Here is a 12931-nt window from a genome sequence, read left to right on the forward strand (position 1 = left end):
TGCCCCCTGCACCAGACAGGGGCCTGGAGCCGCTCTGGTCCTGTTTCTGCCCCTTCCCCCACTGGGACCTCCTTCCTCCTGGTGCTAATTCGGGGACCCCCCCGGGGCCACGCTGGGCCTCCTATCCGGCCTGCTTGGACCAGGGTCCTGGGTTCCCGCAACCGTACCCCAGAAGTCCGCCCACCTGCCAGCTCTGCTGGGCTTGGAGCATTTCTGGGCAGGGAGGTCCCCTGGCTGGAGAGGAGACCCACCCCACGTGCCACCCAGCCCAACACGAGCCCCAGATGCACCTCGTGCTCACTCTCACAGACGCCCGCTCCTCGCCTGCTGGCTTTGACGGCCAGGCCCACCTGGCCCCTCCCCGGGGCCTCCAGCCCAGGGCCCAGAACTCCAGCCTCCTCCTGGCCCAGCAGTCGGCTGCCTCAAGGCGGCTGCAGGGGCCATGCTGGATGGGAGCCTGGGCCCTGGCTTCAGTTAGCCCCTCCAGCGGCTGGGAGGGGGGGTCCTCTGAGGGGGCCGGGCCAGTGGCCGCGGGACCCTCTCCTGCTCCCTCAGTCTGCTCAAGTGCCCTTGCTGCCCCTCTGCTTTGATGTGTGACGAGGCCCTGATGTTCGTGACTTTCCCAGAGAAGCAAATAAACAGCGTGACCAGCCCAGTTCCTGCAGTTCTTGGGTTTCTCTGGGCAGTGAGGGTGTGGCCAGCCAGGGGTGGGGCCTGGCCAGGCCGGGGCGCAAAAGGAGCTGAGCAGGGCCGAGGCGAGCCCATTCCACTTGCTGGCACTGGCACGCCTGACCCCCAGGCTCGCCCTGGCCGCTTGGGTGGGAGGTGGTGGATCCCAGCGTCCTGTACACAGGTCAGCAGCACCTGGGCAGGTGAGACCTGGAGTTTATAAAGGGGCGGCTGCTGGGTGGCTAGAATCTCTTGTTTCCTGTGGGGCCCTTGAGACCCACATACACCCTGCCCTGTCCCCTGGCAGGCCTTGCCGCCCTCAGAGATGGGGATCCCCAGAGACATCCCGGCCACGGGGCACGGCAGCTGGCATGGGGCACTTAGAGGAGGCCTTCGTGCCCAGACAGGTTCCCACCCAGACCCTGGTTCTGTCCCACTGTGATTTTGGAGAAGGTTCTGCCCCTCTGGGCTCTGGAACCTGGGGGTGAGGCCAGCCCTGGTCTGGAAGCAGGACAGTGGGTCTGCAGTCCAGTGTGGCCAGCACCCTGGGTGTCCAGTCTTGGCCCTTCAGGCCTGTTTCCCCGTATGGTATGCAGAGGGGCACCAAGGGGGGTTGCCCATGGATGGGCTGGGTGCTCTGGGCCTCCATGTCCTCACCTGCCCGACAGGGAGGAAGGGCCCTGCGGGCGCTGGGAGGCCAGGCAAAGCCTGCGCCCTGGTGGGTCCTCCAGCAGCTGCCTGTGCTGGTCTGGCCCTTCATCTACTTCTGTCTTTAAATCCCCAGGACTGTAGCTGGGGCCCAGGAACTGAAGGAGAGGAGATTCAAAGGGGCTCGGCTGCTCAGAGTGGAGCCAGCCTGGGGCCTGAGCCCAGCGCCCTCCACTGTGTCCCCAGCGGGCAACACCACCGTGGACACTGGGCCCTGTGGGTTCTCTGGCTTCCACCCAGCATCCAGCCTCACTGTGCCCTGCTGGCAAGAGGGGTGTTCCGGGCCTCAGGCCTCCGTCCTGTGCTCTGCATGGACAGGGCCTGGGGGCTCTCCCAGGAGTCCCGCCTGCCCCACTTCCTGGAGGACAGCAGAGCCAAGGTCCCGTCAGGGGTGTGGCCCCAAGAGCCGGGCCAGGCGAGTCCCTGACTCTCCACCCAGAGCAGGAACAGGCAGAGGGGTCGGTGCTGCTGCACGTCCCGGCACAGAGACGGCGCTGGGCAGAGTGGAGTGGGCGGGGACCTGGGCAGGGGCAGCTCCGTGGCTGGAGGCCCCAGGCCAAAGGGGCCATCGCAGTGGGCACTGGGCCCGCCCTTGGCCCAGCGGGGTACCGTCTTCCCCTCCTCCTCTGGACTTTGCCGCTCCCAGGCGGGGCTGGGAGGGCGCACCTGCTTCCCTGGGTGGGGCCTCTGTCCCTGGCAACCCGGCGGAGGGCGGAGTCCGGAGCTGGAGGCCTCCCAGCCGCTGCTGGTGGACAGCCACAGCTGAGTCTGGGAGGCGGCTGGGCTACAGGTAAGGCTGGGGCCTGGGTGGGTGGGATGGGGGCCTGCCCGGGGTGTGGTCTGGGTGAGGAGGGTCTGGTTTGGGGCCCCCATTGCGGTCAGCTCACCTGTGGGCATGCTGGCCCAGCCGGGTGTCGGGCTAGCTGGGCCTCCTTTCATGCATGGACTCACTCAGGCCTGAGCTTTGTTCCCTGCCCCCAGATCAGGCTTCTGGGATTCTAAAATCCCAGAGTCCTGAACCTTGACCAAGGGAGGAACCTGGTCAACGGACACCCCGTGGCCAGAAGCCGGCGAGCCCCACTGGTCCTGTGCATTCTGAGGCTTGAGCATCAGGGCCGATGGGGACATGGGGCGGGGTGGGCGGAGCCCAGGTGGGAGCAGCCTCGGCCTGGGGTCCTGGGCTGTGCCCTTGGGCAGGGCCTGGCCTGGGTGTGCGGTCAGGGCTCAGCCCAGGTGGAGGGACAGGGTGGGGCTTGACTGGAATTCCACAGGCCGGGGAGGGCCTGGCCAGGAGCCCAGGGAGACAGCAGTCCTAAGGGAGGAGACAGGCCCTCCCTTCTGATGACCTGCGGGCCCCTGGAAGCCTGTGCCTGCCCCGGGCAGGCAGCTGTGGTGGAGGGCAGGTGCAGCGCCAGGGATCATAAACCCCGGCAGCTGGCCTCGGAGCTGCGGGCGGAACTGGGGCAGTGACCAGGTCCCCGCAGGAGGCGAGGAGGAGCCCCGGGATCGGTAGCCCTTGTCCTGTCTTTGGGGCGTGGCTTTGGGGCAGCAGCTTCCCTCTCTGGGTTTCTGTCCCCCCCACAGAAAAACAGGGACAAACATGTCCCCCGACAAGGGCTCTGTGGGGAACAAAGAGATGTTGGCGCAGGGGACTGGCTCTGAGGGTGAAGGGGAGCGGGGGCTGAGGGGCGGCCAGCACCCCGGGCCTGGAGGGGCAGCTCTCCTCAGGGCCCTTTGGCCCCTCCCCAGACCCGGGGCTCAGGGCTCTGCAGGGGGGACCAGGTTTAATCAGCGAGGGCTCCTGGGCACTGAGCACTTGACCAGCCTGCACAGTGGCCCTCAGGGTGGTCAGTGGGGACACTGAGGGCAGGGGACACAGCAGCCTGCCTGGGCCATGGCTGGGTGGGCTCAGCAACCTTGAACACAGACCCTGGACCCCACCCGCCGGCCTCAGTGAGTCAGGAGGTAAGCACCCCCACCCTGCCCCACCCAAGAGGGTGGGTGGTGGCTTCCTGTCCCTGGAGCTGATGTCCCAGGTGGGTTATAAATCCTGCCAGGTGAACGTCTGTCCACTCGCTGGCGTACACTCCCAGGTGGGGACAAGAGCTGTGTCCCCAAGCCCAGCTCTGGGCCAGCGTGGACTGGGGGCCTGGAGGGGCAGTCAGCTCCACTCTGAAGGGCGCCGGACCACCTGAGCCCTAGCAAGTCCTCACTGAGCACCTGCTGTGTGACTCGGCGCCATGGTGGGGGAGGACAAGCCCTCAGCCAGGAGGCGGCCTTGCTGGAGCGCAGGCACCACCCCCAGGCCAGGTCCGAGGCTCCCTCTGGCAGCGGTGCAGTCCCAGATGCCACACTGGGGAGGGACGGCCTCCCTTGCGGACACTCTCGCCTCCAGCAGCAAGAGAGCAGCAGCTTGGAGGCCCGGGATGGGCCCTCGGGGCAGGGACACAGCTGCAGCGTGTCCCTGGGGAGTCTCCTCTGCTCCACCTGAGGACAGCCCAGCACTCCACCGCCTGCTCCCAGGGCCGCTCAGGGAGGGACAGGCAGGGGCCCTGAGGAGGCGTCCCGGGGCCACTGCAGAGGAGGCTGCAGAGAACAGGACCCAAGTCCTGGGGGCGAAGGCTCTGGGGAGAGGGGCCTGGCCCGCCGGGTGTGCCTGCTGAGGCAGATGGTGACCTTGAGTGCCGGGGACATGCCAGTGAGGGCAGAGCAGTGACCTCAAAGGACACTGGGTCAGGGTGTCACCCAGAGGCTGTGTGGCCCCACCCAGACAGGCCCGCAGACTGCAGGCCACCCTCGCGTCCTAGCACCAAGGCAGGGCTGTCTGGCCAGGTGTCCTGCCGTGGAGCAGGGAGAGGCGGCAGGTGGGGGCCAGACCCCGAGCTGCTGCCCCGCGGGGCCCCGGGTGGCGAGTTCCAAGTCAGGGTGAGTGCAGGCCTCAGGGACAGGCCAACAGGGGACACACTGGACATTGGGTGTGTCACACCCCATGGCAGTTGTGGGGTCAGTAAGGGGATGGGCAGAGGTTCAGGCATGTTGCACTCAAGCTGAACCTGGGTGCCAATGAGGGGGTCACTCAAAAGAAGTCGGGGAGGCTGGGGGAAGAAGGTCCAATCTGCCATATGAATCACCAAGTCCCAGGGTCTCATGTCATTGTCCTGCTGAGTCACTGGCCACCCCTGGGCAATCATACACCAGCAGGTGGGACACTGGGATTGGCAGGGCTGACACACAGGGCGGCACTCAAATGGCTCCAGTGGGGTATTGCCAGCCTCTCCAGATCAAAGGGGTCACTTGCTTGGGACTGTGCCCTATAGGGTCTGTGACCAGGGGCTCTGACCAGGGTTCTGACCTGGGATTCTGACCAGGGGCTCTGACCAGGGTTCTGACCTGGGACTCTGACCTGGGACTCTGACCTGGGGCTCTGACCGGGGGCTCTGACCAGGGTTCTGACCTGGGATTCTGACCAGGGGCTCTGACCTGGGGCTCTCACTTGGGATTCTGACCTGGGGCTCTGACCTGGGGCTCTGACCTGGGGCTCTGACCTGGGACTCTGACCTGGGGCTCTGACCTGGGATTCTGACCTGGGGTTCTGACCTGGGATTCTGACCAGGGGCTCTGACCTGGGACTCTGACCTGGGACTCTGACCAGGGGCTCTGACCTGGGGCTCTGACCTGGGGCTCTGACCTAGGGCTCTGACCTGGGGCTCTGATCTGGATTCTGACCTGGGGTTCTGACCTGGGATTCTGACCTGGGGCTCTGACCTGGGACTCTGACCTGGGGCTCTGACCAGGGCTCTGACCTGGGATTCTGACCAGGGGCTCTGACCTGGGGCTCTGACCTGGGACTCTGACCAGGGGCTCTGACCAGGGCTCTGACCTGGGGCTCTGACCAGGGGCTCTGACCTGGGACTCTGACCAGGGCTCTGAGCAGGGCTCTGACCAGGGCTCTGACCTGGGGCTCTGACCTGGGGTTCTGACCTGGGGTTCTGACCTGGGGCTCTGACCTGGGGTTCTGACCTGGGACTCTGACCTGGGGCTCTGACCAGGGCTCTGACTTGGGGCTCTGACCTGGGACTCTGACCTGGGGCTCTGACCAGGGGCTCTGACCTGGGACTCTGACCTGGGGCTCTGACCTGGGGCTCTGACCGGGGACTCTGACCTGGGGCTCTGACCTGGGACTCTGACCAGGGGCTCTGACCTGGGGCTCTGACCAGGGGCTCTGACCTGGGGCTCTGACCAGGGCTCTGAGCAGGGCTCTGACCAGGGCTCTGACCTGGGGCTCTGACCTGGGACTCTGACCTGGGGCTCTGACCAGGGGTTCTTACCTGGGGCTCTGACCAGGGCTCTGACCTGGGGCTCTGACCTGGGGCTCTGACCAGGGGCTCTGACCTGGGGCTCTGACCAGGGGGCTCTGACCAGGGGCTCTGACCTGGGGCTCTGACCTGGGGCTCTGACCTGGCTCTGACCTGGGGCTCTGACCTGGGGCTCTGACCTGGGACTCTGACCTGGGCTCTGAGCAGGGCTCTGACCTGGGGCTCTGACTTGGGGCTCTGACCTGGGGCTCTGACCTGGGGCTCTGACCTGGGGCTCTGACCTGGGGCTCTGACCTGGGACTCTGACCTGGGCTCTGAGCAGGGCTCTGACCAGGGCTCTGACCTGGCTCTGATCCGGGGGCTCTGACCTGGGCTCTGACCTGGGACTCTGACCTGGGGTTCTGACCTGGGACTCTGACCTGGGACTCTGACCTGGGGCTCTGACCTGGGGCTCTGACCTGGGATTCTGACCTGGGGCTCTGACCTCGGGCTCTGACCTGGGGCTCTGACCTGGGGCTCTGACCGGGGGCTCTGACCGGGGGCTCTGACCTGGGGCTCTGACCTGGGACTCTGACCTGGGGCTCTGACCTGGGGCTCTGACCTGGAGCTCTGACCAGGGGCTCTGACCTGGGGCTCTGACCAGGGGTTCTGACCTGGGGCTCTGACCTGGGGCTCTGACCTGGGGCTCTGACCTGGGGCTCTGACCTGGGGTTCTGACCAGGGGCTCTGACCTGGGGCTCTGACCTGGGACTCTGACCTGGGGTTCTGACCTGGGGCTCTGACCTGGGATTCTGACCTGGGGCTCTGACCTGGGATTCTGACCTGGGGTTCTGACCTGGGGCTCTGACCTCGGGCTCTGACCTGGGGCTCTGACCTGGGGCTCTGACCTGGGGCTCTGACCTGGGACTCTGACCTGGGGCTCTGACCGGGGGCTCTGACCTGGGGCTCTGACCTGGGGTTCTGACCTGGGGCTCTGATCTGGGGCTCTGACCTGGGGCTCTGATCTGGGGCTCTGACCTGGGATTCTGACCTGGGGCTCTGACCTCGGGCTCTGACCTGGGGCTCTGACCTGGGGTTCTGACCTGGGGCTCTGACCTGGGATTCTGACCTGGGGTTCTGACCTGGGGCTCTGACCTGGGATTCTGACCTGGGGTTCTGACCTGGGGCTCTGAGATGGGGCTCTGACCTGGGATTCTGACCTGGGGCTCTGACCTGGGATTCTGACCTGGGGTTCTGACCTGGGGCTCTGACCTGGGACTCTGACCTGGGATTCTGATCTGGGGTTCTGATCTGGGGCTCTGACCTGGGATTCTGACCTGGGGCTCTGACCTGGGATTCTGACCTGGGGTTCTGACCTGGGGCTCTGACCTGGGACTCTGACCTGGGACTCTGACCTGGGTCTCTGACCTGGGGCTCTGACCTGGGGTTCTGACCTGGGGCTCTGACCTGGGGTTCTGACCTGGGGCTCTGACCTGGGGCTCTGACCTCGGGCTCTGACCAGGGGCTCTGACCTGGGGCTCTGACCTGGGGTTCTGACCAGGGGCTGTGACCTGGGGCTCTGACCAGGGCTCTGACCTGGGGCTCTGACCTGGGGCTCCTACCAGGGGCTCTGACCTGGGATTCTGACCTGGGGTTCTGACCTGGGGCTCTGACCTGGGGCTCTGACCTCGGGCTCTGACCTGGGGTTCTGACCTGGGGCTCTGACCTGGGGCTCTGACCTGGGGTTCTGACCTGGGGCTCTGACCTGGGGCTCTGATCAGGGTTCGGACCTGGGATTCTGACCAGGGACTCTGACCTGGGGCTCTGACCTGGGACTCTGACCTGGGGCTCTGACCTGGGGTTCTGACCTGGGGCTCTGACCTGGGGCTCTGACCTGGGACTCTGACCTGGGGCTCTGACCTGGGGCTCTGACCTGGGGCTCTGATCTGGGGCTCTGACCTGGGATTCTGACCTGGGGCTCTGACCTCGGGCTCTGACCTGGGATTCTGACCTGGGGTTCTGACCTGGGGCTCTGACCTGGGATTCTGACCTGGGGTTCTGACCTGGGGCTCTGACCTGGGACTCTGACCTGGGATTCTGATCTGGGGTTCTGACCTGGGGCTCTGACCTGGGATTCTGACCTGGGGTTCTGACCTGGGGCTCTGACCTGGGGCTCTGACCTCGGGCTCTGACCTGGGATTCTGACCTGGGGTTCTGACCTGGGGCTCTGACCTGGGATTCTGACCTGGGGTTCTGACCTGGGGCTCTGACCTGGGATTCTGACCTGGGGTTCTGACCTGGGGCTCTGACATGGGACTCTGACCTGGGGTTCTGACCTGGGGCTCTGACCTGGGATTCTGACCTGGGGTTCTGACCTGGGGCTCTGACATGGGGCTCTGACCTGGGATTCTGACCTGGGGCTCTGACCTGGGATTCTGACCTGGGGTTCTGACCTGGGGCTCTGACCTGGGACTCTGACCTGGGATTCTGACCTGGGGTTCTGACCTGGGGCTCTGACCTGGGATTCTGACCTGGGGCTCTGACCTGGGATTCTGACCTGGGGTTCTGACCTGGGGCTCTGACCTGGGACTCTGACCTGGGGTTCTGACCTGGGGCTCTGACCTGGGGCTCTGACCAGGGCTCTGACCTGGGGCTCTGACCAGGGGTTCTGACCTGGGGTTCTGACCTGGGGCTCTGACCTGGGGCTCTGACCAGGGGCTCTGACCTGGGGCTCTGACCTGGGGTTCTGACCAGGGGCTGTGACCTGGGGCTCTGACCAGGGCTCTGACCTGGGGCTCCGACCTGGGGCTCCTACCAGGGGCTCTGACCTGGGGCTCTGACCTGGGATTCTGACCTGGGGTTCTGACCTGGGGCTCTGACCTTGGGCTCTGACCTGGGGTTCTGACCTGGGGCTCTGACCTGGGGCTCTGACCTGGGGTTCTGACCTGGGGCTCTTACCTGGGGCTCTGACCTGGGGCTCTGACCAGGGGCTCTGACCTGGGGCTCTGACCAGGGGCTCTGACCTGGGGCTCTCACCTGGGGCTCTGACCTGGGGCTCTGACCTGGGGTTCTGACCTGGTGCTCTGACCTGGGATTCTGACCTGTGTTTCTGACCTGGGGCTCTGACCTGGGACTCTGACCTGGGGTTCTGACCTGGGGCTCTGACCTGGGACTCTGACCTGGGGCTCTGACCTGGGACTCTGACCTGGGACTCTGACCTGGGGCTCTGACCTCGGGCTCTGACCTGGGATTCTGACCTGGGGTTCTGACCTGGGGCTCTGACCTGGGATTCTGACTTGGGGTTCTGACCTTGGGCTCTCACCTCGGGCTCTGACCTGGGGCTCTGACCTGGGGCTCTGACCAGGGGTTCTGACCTGGGGCTCTGACCTGGGGCTCTGACCTGGGGTTCTGACCTGGGGCTCTGACCTCGGGCTCTGACCTGGGATTCTGACCTGGGGTCTGACCTGGGGCTCTGACCTGGGATTCTGACTTGGGGTTCTGACCTCGGGCTCTCACCTCGGGCTCTGACCTGGGGCTCTGACCTGGGGTTCTGACCTGGGGTTCTGACCTGGGGCTCTGACCTGGGGCTCTGACCTGGGGTTCTGACCTGGGGCTCTGACCAGGGATTCTGACCTGGGGTTCTGACCTGGGGCTCTGACCTGGGGCTCTGACCTGGGACTCTGACCTGGGTCTCTGACCTGGGGCTCTGACCTGGGGTTCTGACCTGGGGCTCTGACCTGGGGTTCTGACCTGGGGCTCTGACCTGGGGCTCTGACCTCGGGCTCTGACCTGGGGTTCTGACCTGGGGTTGTGACCTGGGGCTCTGACCAGGGGCTCTGACCTGGGGTTCTGACCTGGGGCTCTGACCTGGGGCTCTACCAGGGACTCTGACCAGGGGCTCTGACCTGGGCCTCTCACTTATGGCTCTGAGCTGGGGCTCTGACCTTGGGTTCTGACCTGGGGCTCTTACTGGTGTTTCTCATTTCCTTCTCCCTCAGTGAGTCCAGAGGTCTTCATTCCTCGGGAAGAAGCTCCAGTGCAGACACCCCAGAGAATGGACCGGGTGACCCGACACCCCATCCTCAGGCATCGACACCCAGGCTGCATCGCTGGCCTGGCCCTGGATGGGGAGGCCCACCACACCATTGAGTTGGTGGGTGTGGGGCCGGAGGACACCGCCCGTAGCCAGGACGGGCCACACACCTGGTCCACTGACCGGGATGCTGTGATGGGCATGGTGGGCACAGGGGCCACCTACAGCACGTGGGCCTTCCCTGGCCAGCCGTCCCCAAGGCCACTTTGCCTGGAGGATGACGGGGAGATGGAGGCTCACCACTTGCTCCCCAGTCAGCAGCAGGGTCTGGAGCAGGAGCACTGGGTGGTCCTCCAGGGCCAGACGGTCAGGAAGGGTGGCACAGTGGCCACATGCTGGGGCACCTCTGACCACGGGGACCCCAGGCCCCTGGGTCACCGTCTGCCCACACCCCTGGAGGAGAATGGGATCGACAGGGAGCAGATAGACTTCCTGGCCGCCAGACAGCAGTTCATGAACCTGGAGCAGGCGAGCACCAGGGTGCCCAGGAAGCCCGCGGCCAGGGCCGCCCCCACGTGTGCCCCGCTGAGGGCCAGCCCGGCCCCCAAGGCCTCGAGCCGTCCTCCCCTGGACAAGGGGCCTGTTGTCCCCAGTGAGCCCCACGTGAAGGAGCCAGTCAGGGAGCGGAGGGTCCATGGTTTGCCTGTGGGGTCCAGCATCCCCGCTGTGAACGATCTCGACGTCCGGTTGAGAGGGGAGTCGCCAGAGGCCCCCAAGGAGACGCCCATCGAGCGGGAGATCCGACTGGCCCAGGAGCGGGAGGCCGACCTGCGGGAGCAGAGGGGGCTTCAGAGGGCGGCTGGTCACCAGGAACTGGTGGAGATCCCCACCAGGCCGGTGCTGACCAAGGTGAGCCTGGCCGAGGTCCCGCGGCGGGACAGGGGGCGCCCGTCACTCTACGTGCAGCGGGACCTGGTCCAGGAGACCCAGCGCGAGGAGGACCACCGCAGAGAAGGCCTGCAGCTGGCACGGGCGTCCACGCCCGCCTGGGTCTCTGAGGATCCCCAGCCTGGACTCAGGAGAAGTGTGAGCTCCGACTGCGTCCTCCGCCCCACCCCGGACGCCCGGGCTGCAGACCCGGCTCCAGCTGCGAGGAAGGTGAACCGCATCCCGCCCGACGCCTACCAGCCCTACCTGGGCCCCCAGGACCCCCAGCTGGAGTCCTCAGCCCTCAGAGCACACGGCAAGCCCATCGAAGAGGAGGCCAAAGCCGCGGCCTCTCCTGGGGCCACGGGGCCTCAGAGGCCACTCCCAGAACCCCCTGGAAGGCCCTGGAGCACAAGGCAGGAGCCCGCCAAGCCTCCGGGGGGACCCCTGCAGGCCAGTGGGGGCACGGTGCGGCGGGAGCACTTCCACCTGCGTCCTCTGCGGTTCGGGGTCCCAAATGTACCCCACCAGGCTGAGCCCCCCCGGGTCTGGGGCTGGGAGGCAGCTGGGACCCCAGTGCTGAGGCTGCAGAAGTCCCACTCGTCGGACCTGCTGGAGAGGGAGGTGGAGAGCGTCCTGCGCCGGGAGCGGGAGGTGGCAGAGGAGCGGAGGGATGCGCTCTTCCCCGAGGTCTTCTGCCCGCCGCGGGAGGGCTGGGAGCCGGACCCCAGGAGCTCCTCCAGGCCGTCGGGTGAGTGGGGACCTGGAATGTGGGCGGCCTCGCAGCAGGACTGGAGGGAGGTGGGGTTGGAGGCTGCCCGAGGGGGCACATCCCACGCCCCCAGCTGGCAGCCTGTTTGCAGAAACGTCAAGCTTGCCTTAGGATTTTCACCTTACGGATCTAGATGCTCTGTTATGAGGTGCGTAGGGGTTTGCAGGAGTCTGTGCCTCGGTTGTTGCTCTTTGTCAATATGAAGTATCCCCCGTCACCTCATGCTCCTCGCCTTGCTTACCTGGCCCAACTGCCTAACTAGTCTCCGGACTGTTATTTTGGTCAGTCTGTCACAACTAGTTGCTGCTCTGTCTGTCCACCCACCTGCTGTTGGCTGTTCCGCCCCTCAGCCAGAGACCCTGTGTCCCTAGAGCCCAGGCCTGAGGGCGCTAGGCCGCTCAGGCCCCTCCCCAACTCCCGACCCCCAGGCATCACGGGCAGCTACTTGGAGGCCGCGTCCCCGGTGTTCAGCCCCCTCCACCTGCACTCGGGCCTGGTGTGGAAGGCAGAGGCTCCGGCCAACGGTGCGGCTGGGCAGAGGAAGAAGGAGCTGTGGGTGAGTGGACCTGCGGCCGAGGCAGGCTGAGGTCCTGGGGTCTCAGGGGACTCCAGCCTTACCTGGGCCCCCCTCCATGCAGGAGGCTGCACGGGAAACCTGAGGAGGCAGTGTGGAGGTGATGGGTGGTGGGGGGTGCAGAGGCCTCTGAGCAGGCCGCCCGGCCGGCAGGGGCAGCCGTGGCTGACTGGCATCCCTCTCCGCAGTACGCAGGCATCAACCCCGCGGACCAGGTCAACTCGGAGGTGAGGGCAGCTGAGTGCAGGCCCCGCCCCCAGGGTCTGGCTCCAGGGTGGGGCCCAGCCGGCTTGGGGGTCTGTCGGGTGAGGCGGAGGCTTCTGGGCTCTGCGGGGATGGCTGCAGGGCTCCCACGCGGCCTCCGTGGAGGGCTGGGAGCAGACCGGGGACTTGCAAGTCGCCCAGACTGCTGGGGGCCTCCCCCGTGCTCCAGGCCCCTCCCTGTCTCCTAGCTGGGGTGACAGGTTGTGCCACCACACCGGCAAGGGTACTTCTTTGAGTAGTGGTAGAAGTTCAGTTACCTCCGGCTGCAATCCACACCCTCCCTGAGCTGAGTTCAAAATGCTGGGCCCAGACGTTTTCAGCAGGAGTTGGCAGGTTCCTTGGTCACACTACTACTAGGAGTAGAGGGCCTAAAATAGAGGAGGGGATGATCCTACTCACACCTGCTCTCAGCCTCTCCTGGGACGTGGCAGTGGGGTGGTGCCTGTGGGGCCCTAAGGGGACTCTGCCTTTGTTGGTGCAGATCCTGGGAGCCACTCGGGTGACCCGGCACAGGAATGCCATGGCAGAACGCTGGGAGGCCGGCATCTATGCCATCGAGGGCGAGGACTGAGCCTGGGCAGAGGAGCCCCTGGCGCTGGCCTTATGAACTGCCAGGACCACTGTGGCGCCCCAGGGAAAGCAGGCCCCGCGCGAGCCCAGGTTGGACTAGGAATCCACCCACGATCCCA

The 12931-nt window shown here is 66.0% G+C and overlaps 1 protein-coding gene across 1 annotated transcript; it reads left to right on the forward strand.

Annotated features, from left to right (window-relative positions):
• The first annotated feature begins 48 nt into the window (after positions 1 to 48).
• MISP (mitotic spindle positioning) lies at positions 49 to 12931 on the forward strand. The gene is made up of 5 exons (XM_079115512.1): positions 49 to 872; positions 9671 to 11383; positions 11833 to 11960; positions 12167 to 12205; positions 12724 to 12931. Exons 1-5 carry the CDS (start codon positions 590 to 592, stop codon positions 12811 to 12813), a joined length of 2253 nt encoding a protein of 750 aa, XP_078971638.1. The 5' UTR covers positions 49 to 589; the 3' UTR covers positions 12814 to 12931.

Source organism: Sciurus vulgaris (genome assembly GCF_902686455.1).
Source record: "Sciurus vulgaris genome assembly, chromosome: 16".
Lineage (NCBI taxonomy): Eukaryota > Metazoa > Chordata > Mammalia > Rodentia > Sciuridae > Sciurus > Sciurus vulgaris.

What these genes read in the sequence shown, in the direction of transcription:
- MISP (XM_079115512.1), top strand. Translation starts at nt 590, where the DNA reads ATGTGTGACGAGGCCCTGATGTTCGTGACTTTCCCAGAGAAGCAAATA. An exon ending in GAGCTCCTCCAGGCCGTCGG is followed by an intron (nt 11,384 to 11,832) that starts GTGAGTGGGGAC and finishes CCCGACCCCCAG; the next exon opens with GCATCACGGGCAGCTACTTG. An exon ending in AGAGGAAGAAGGAGCTGTGG is followed by an intron (nt 11,961 to 12,166) that starts GTGAGTGGACCT and finishes CCCTCTCCGCAG; the next exon opens with TACGCAGGCATCAACCCCGC.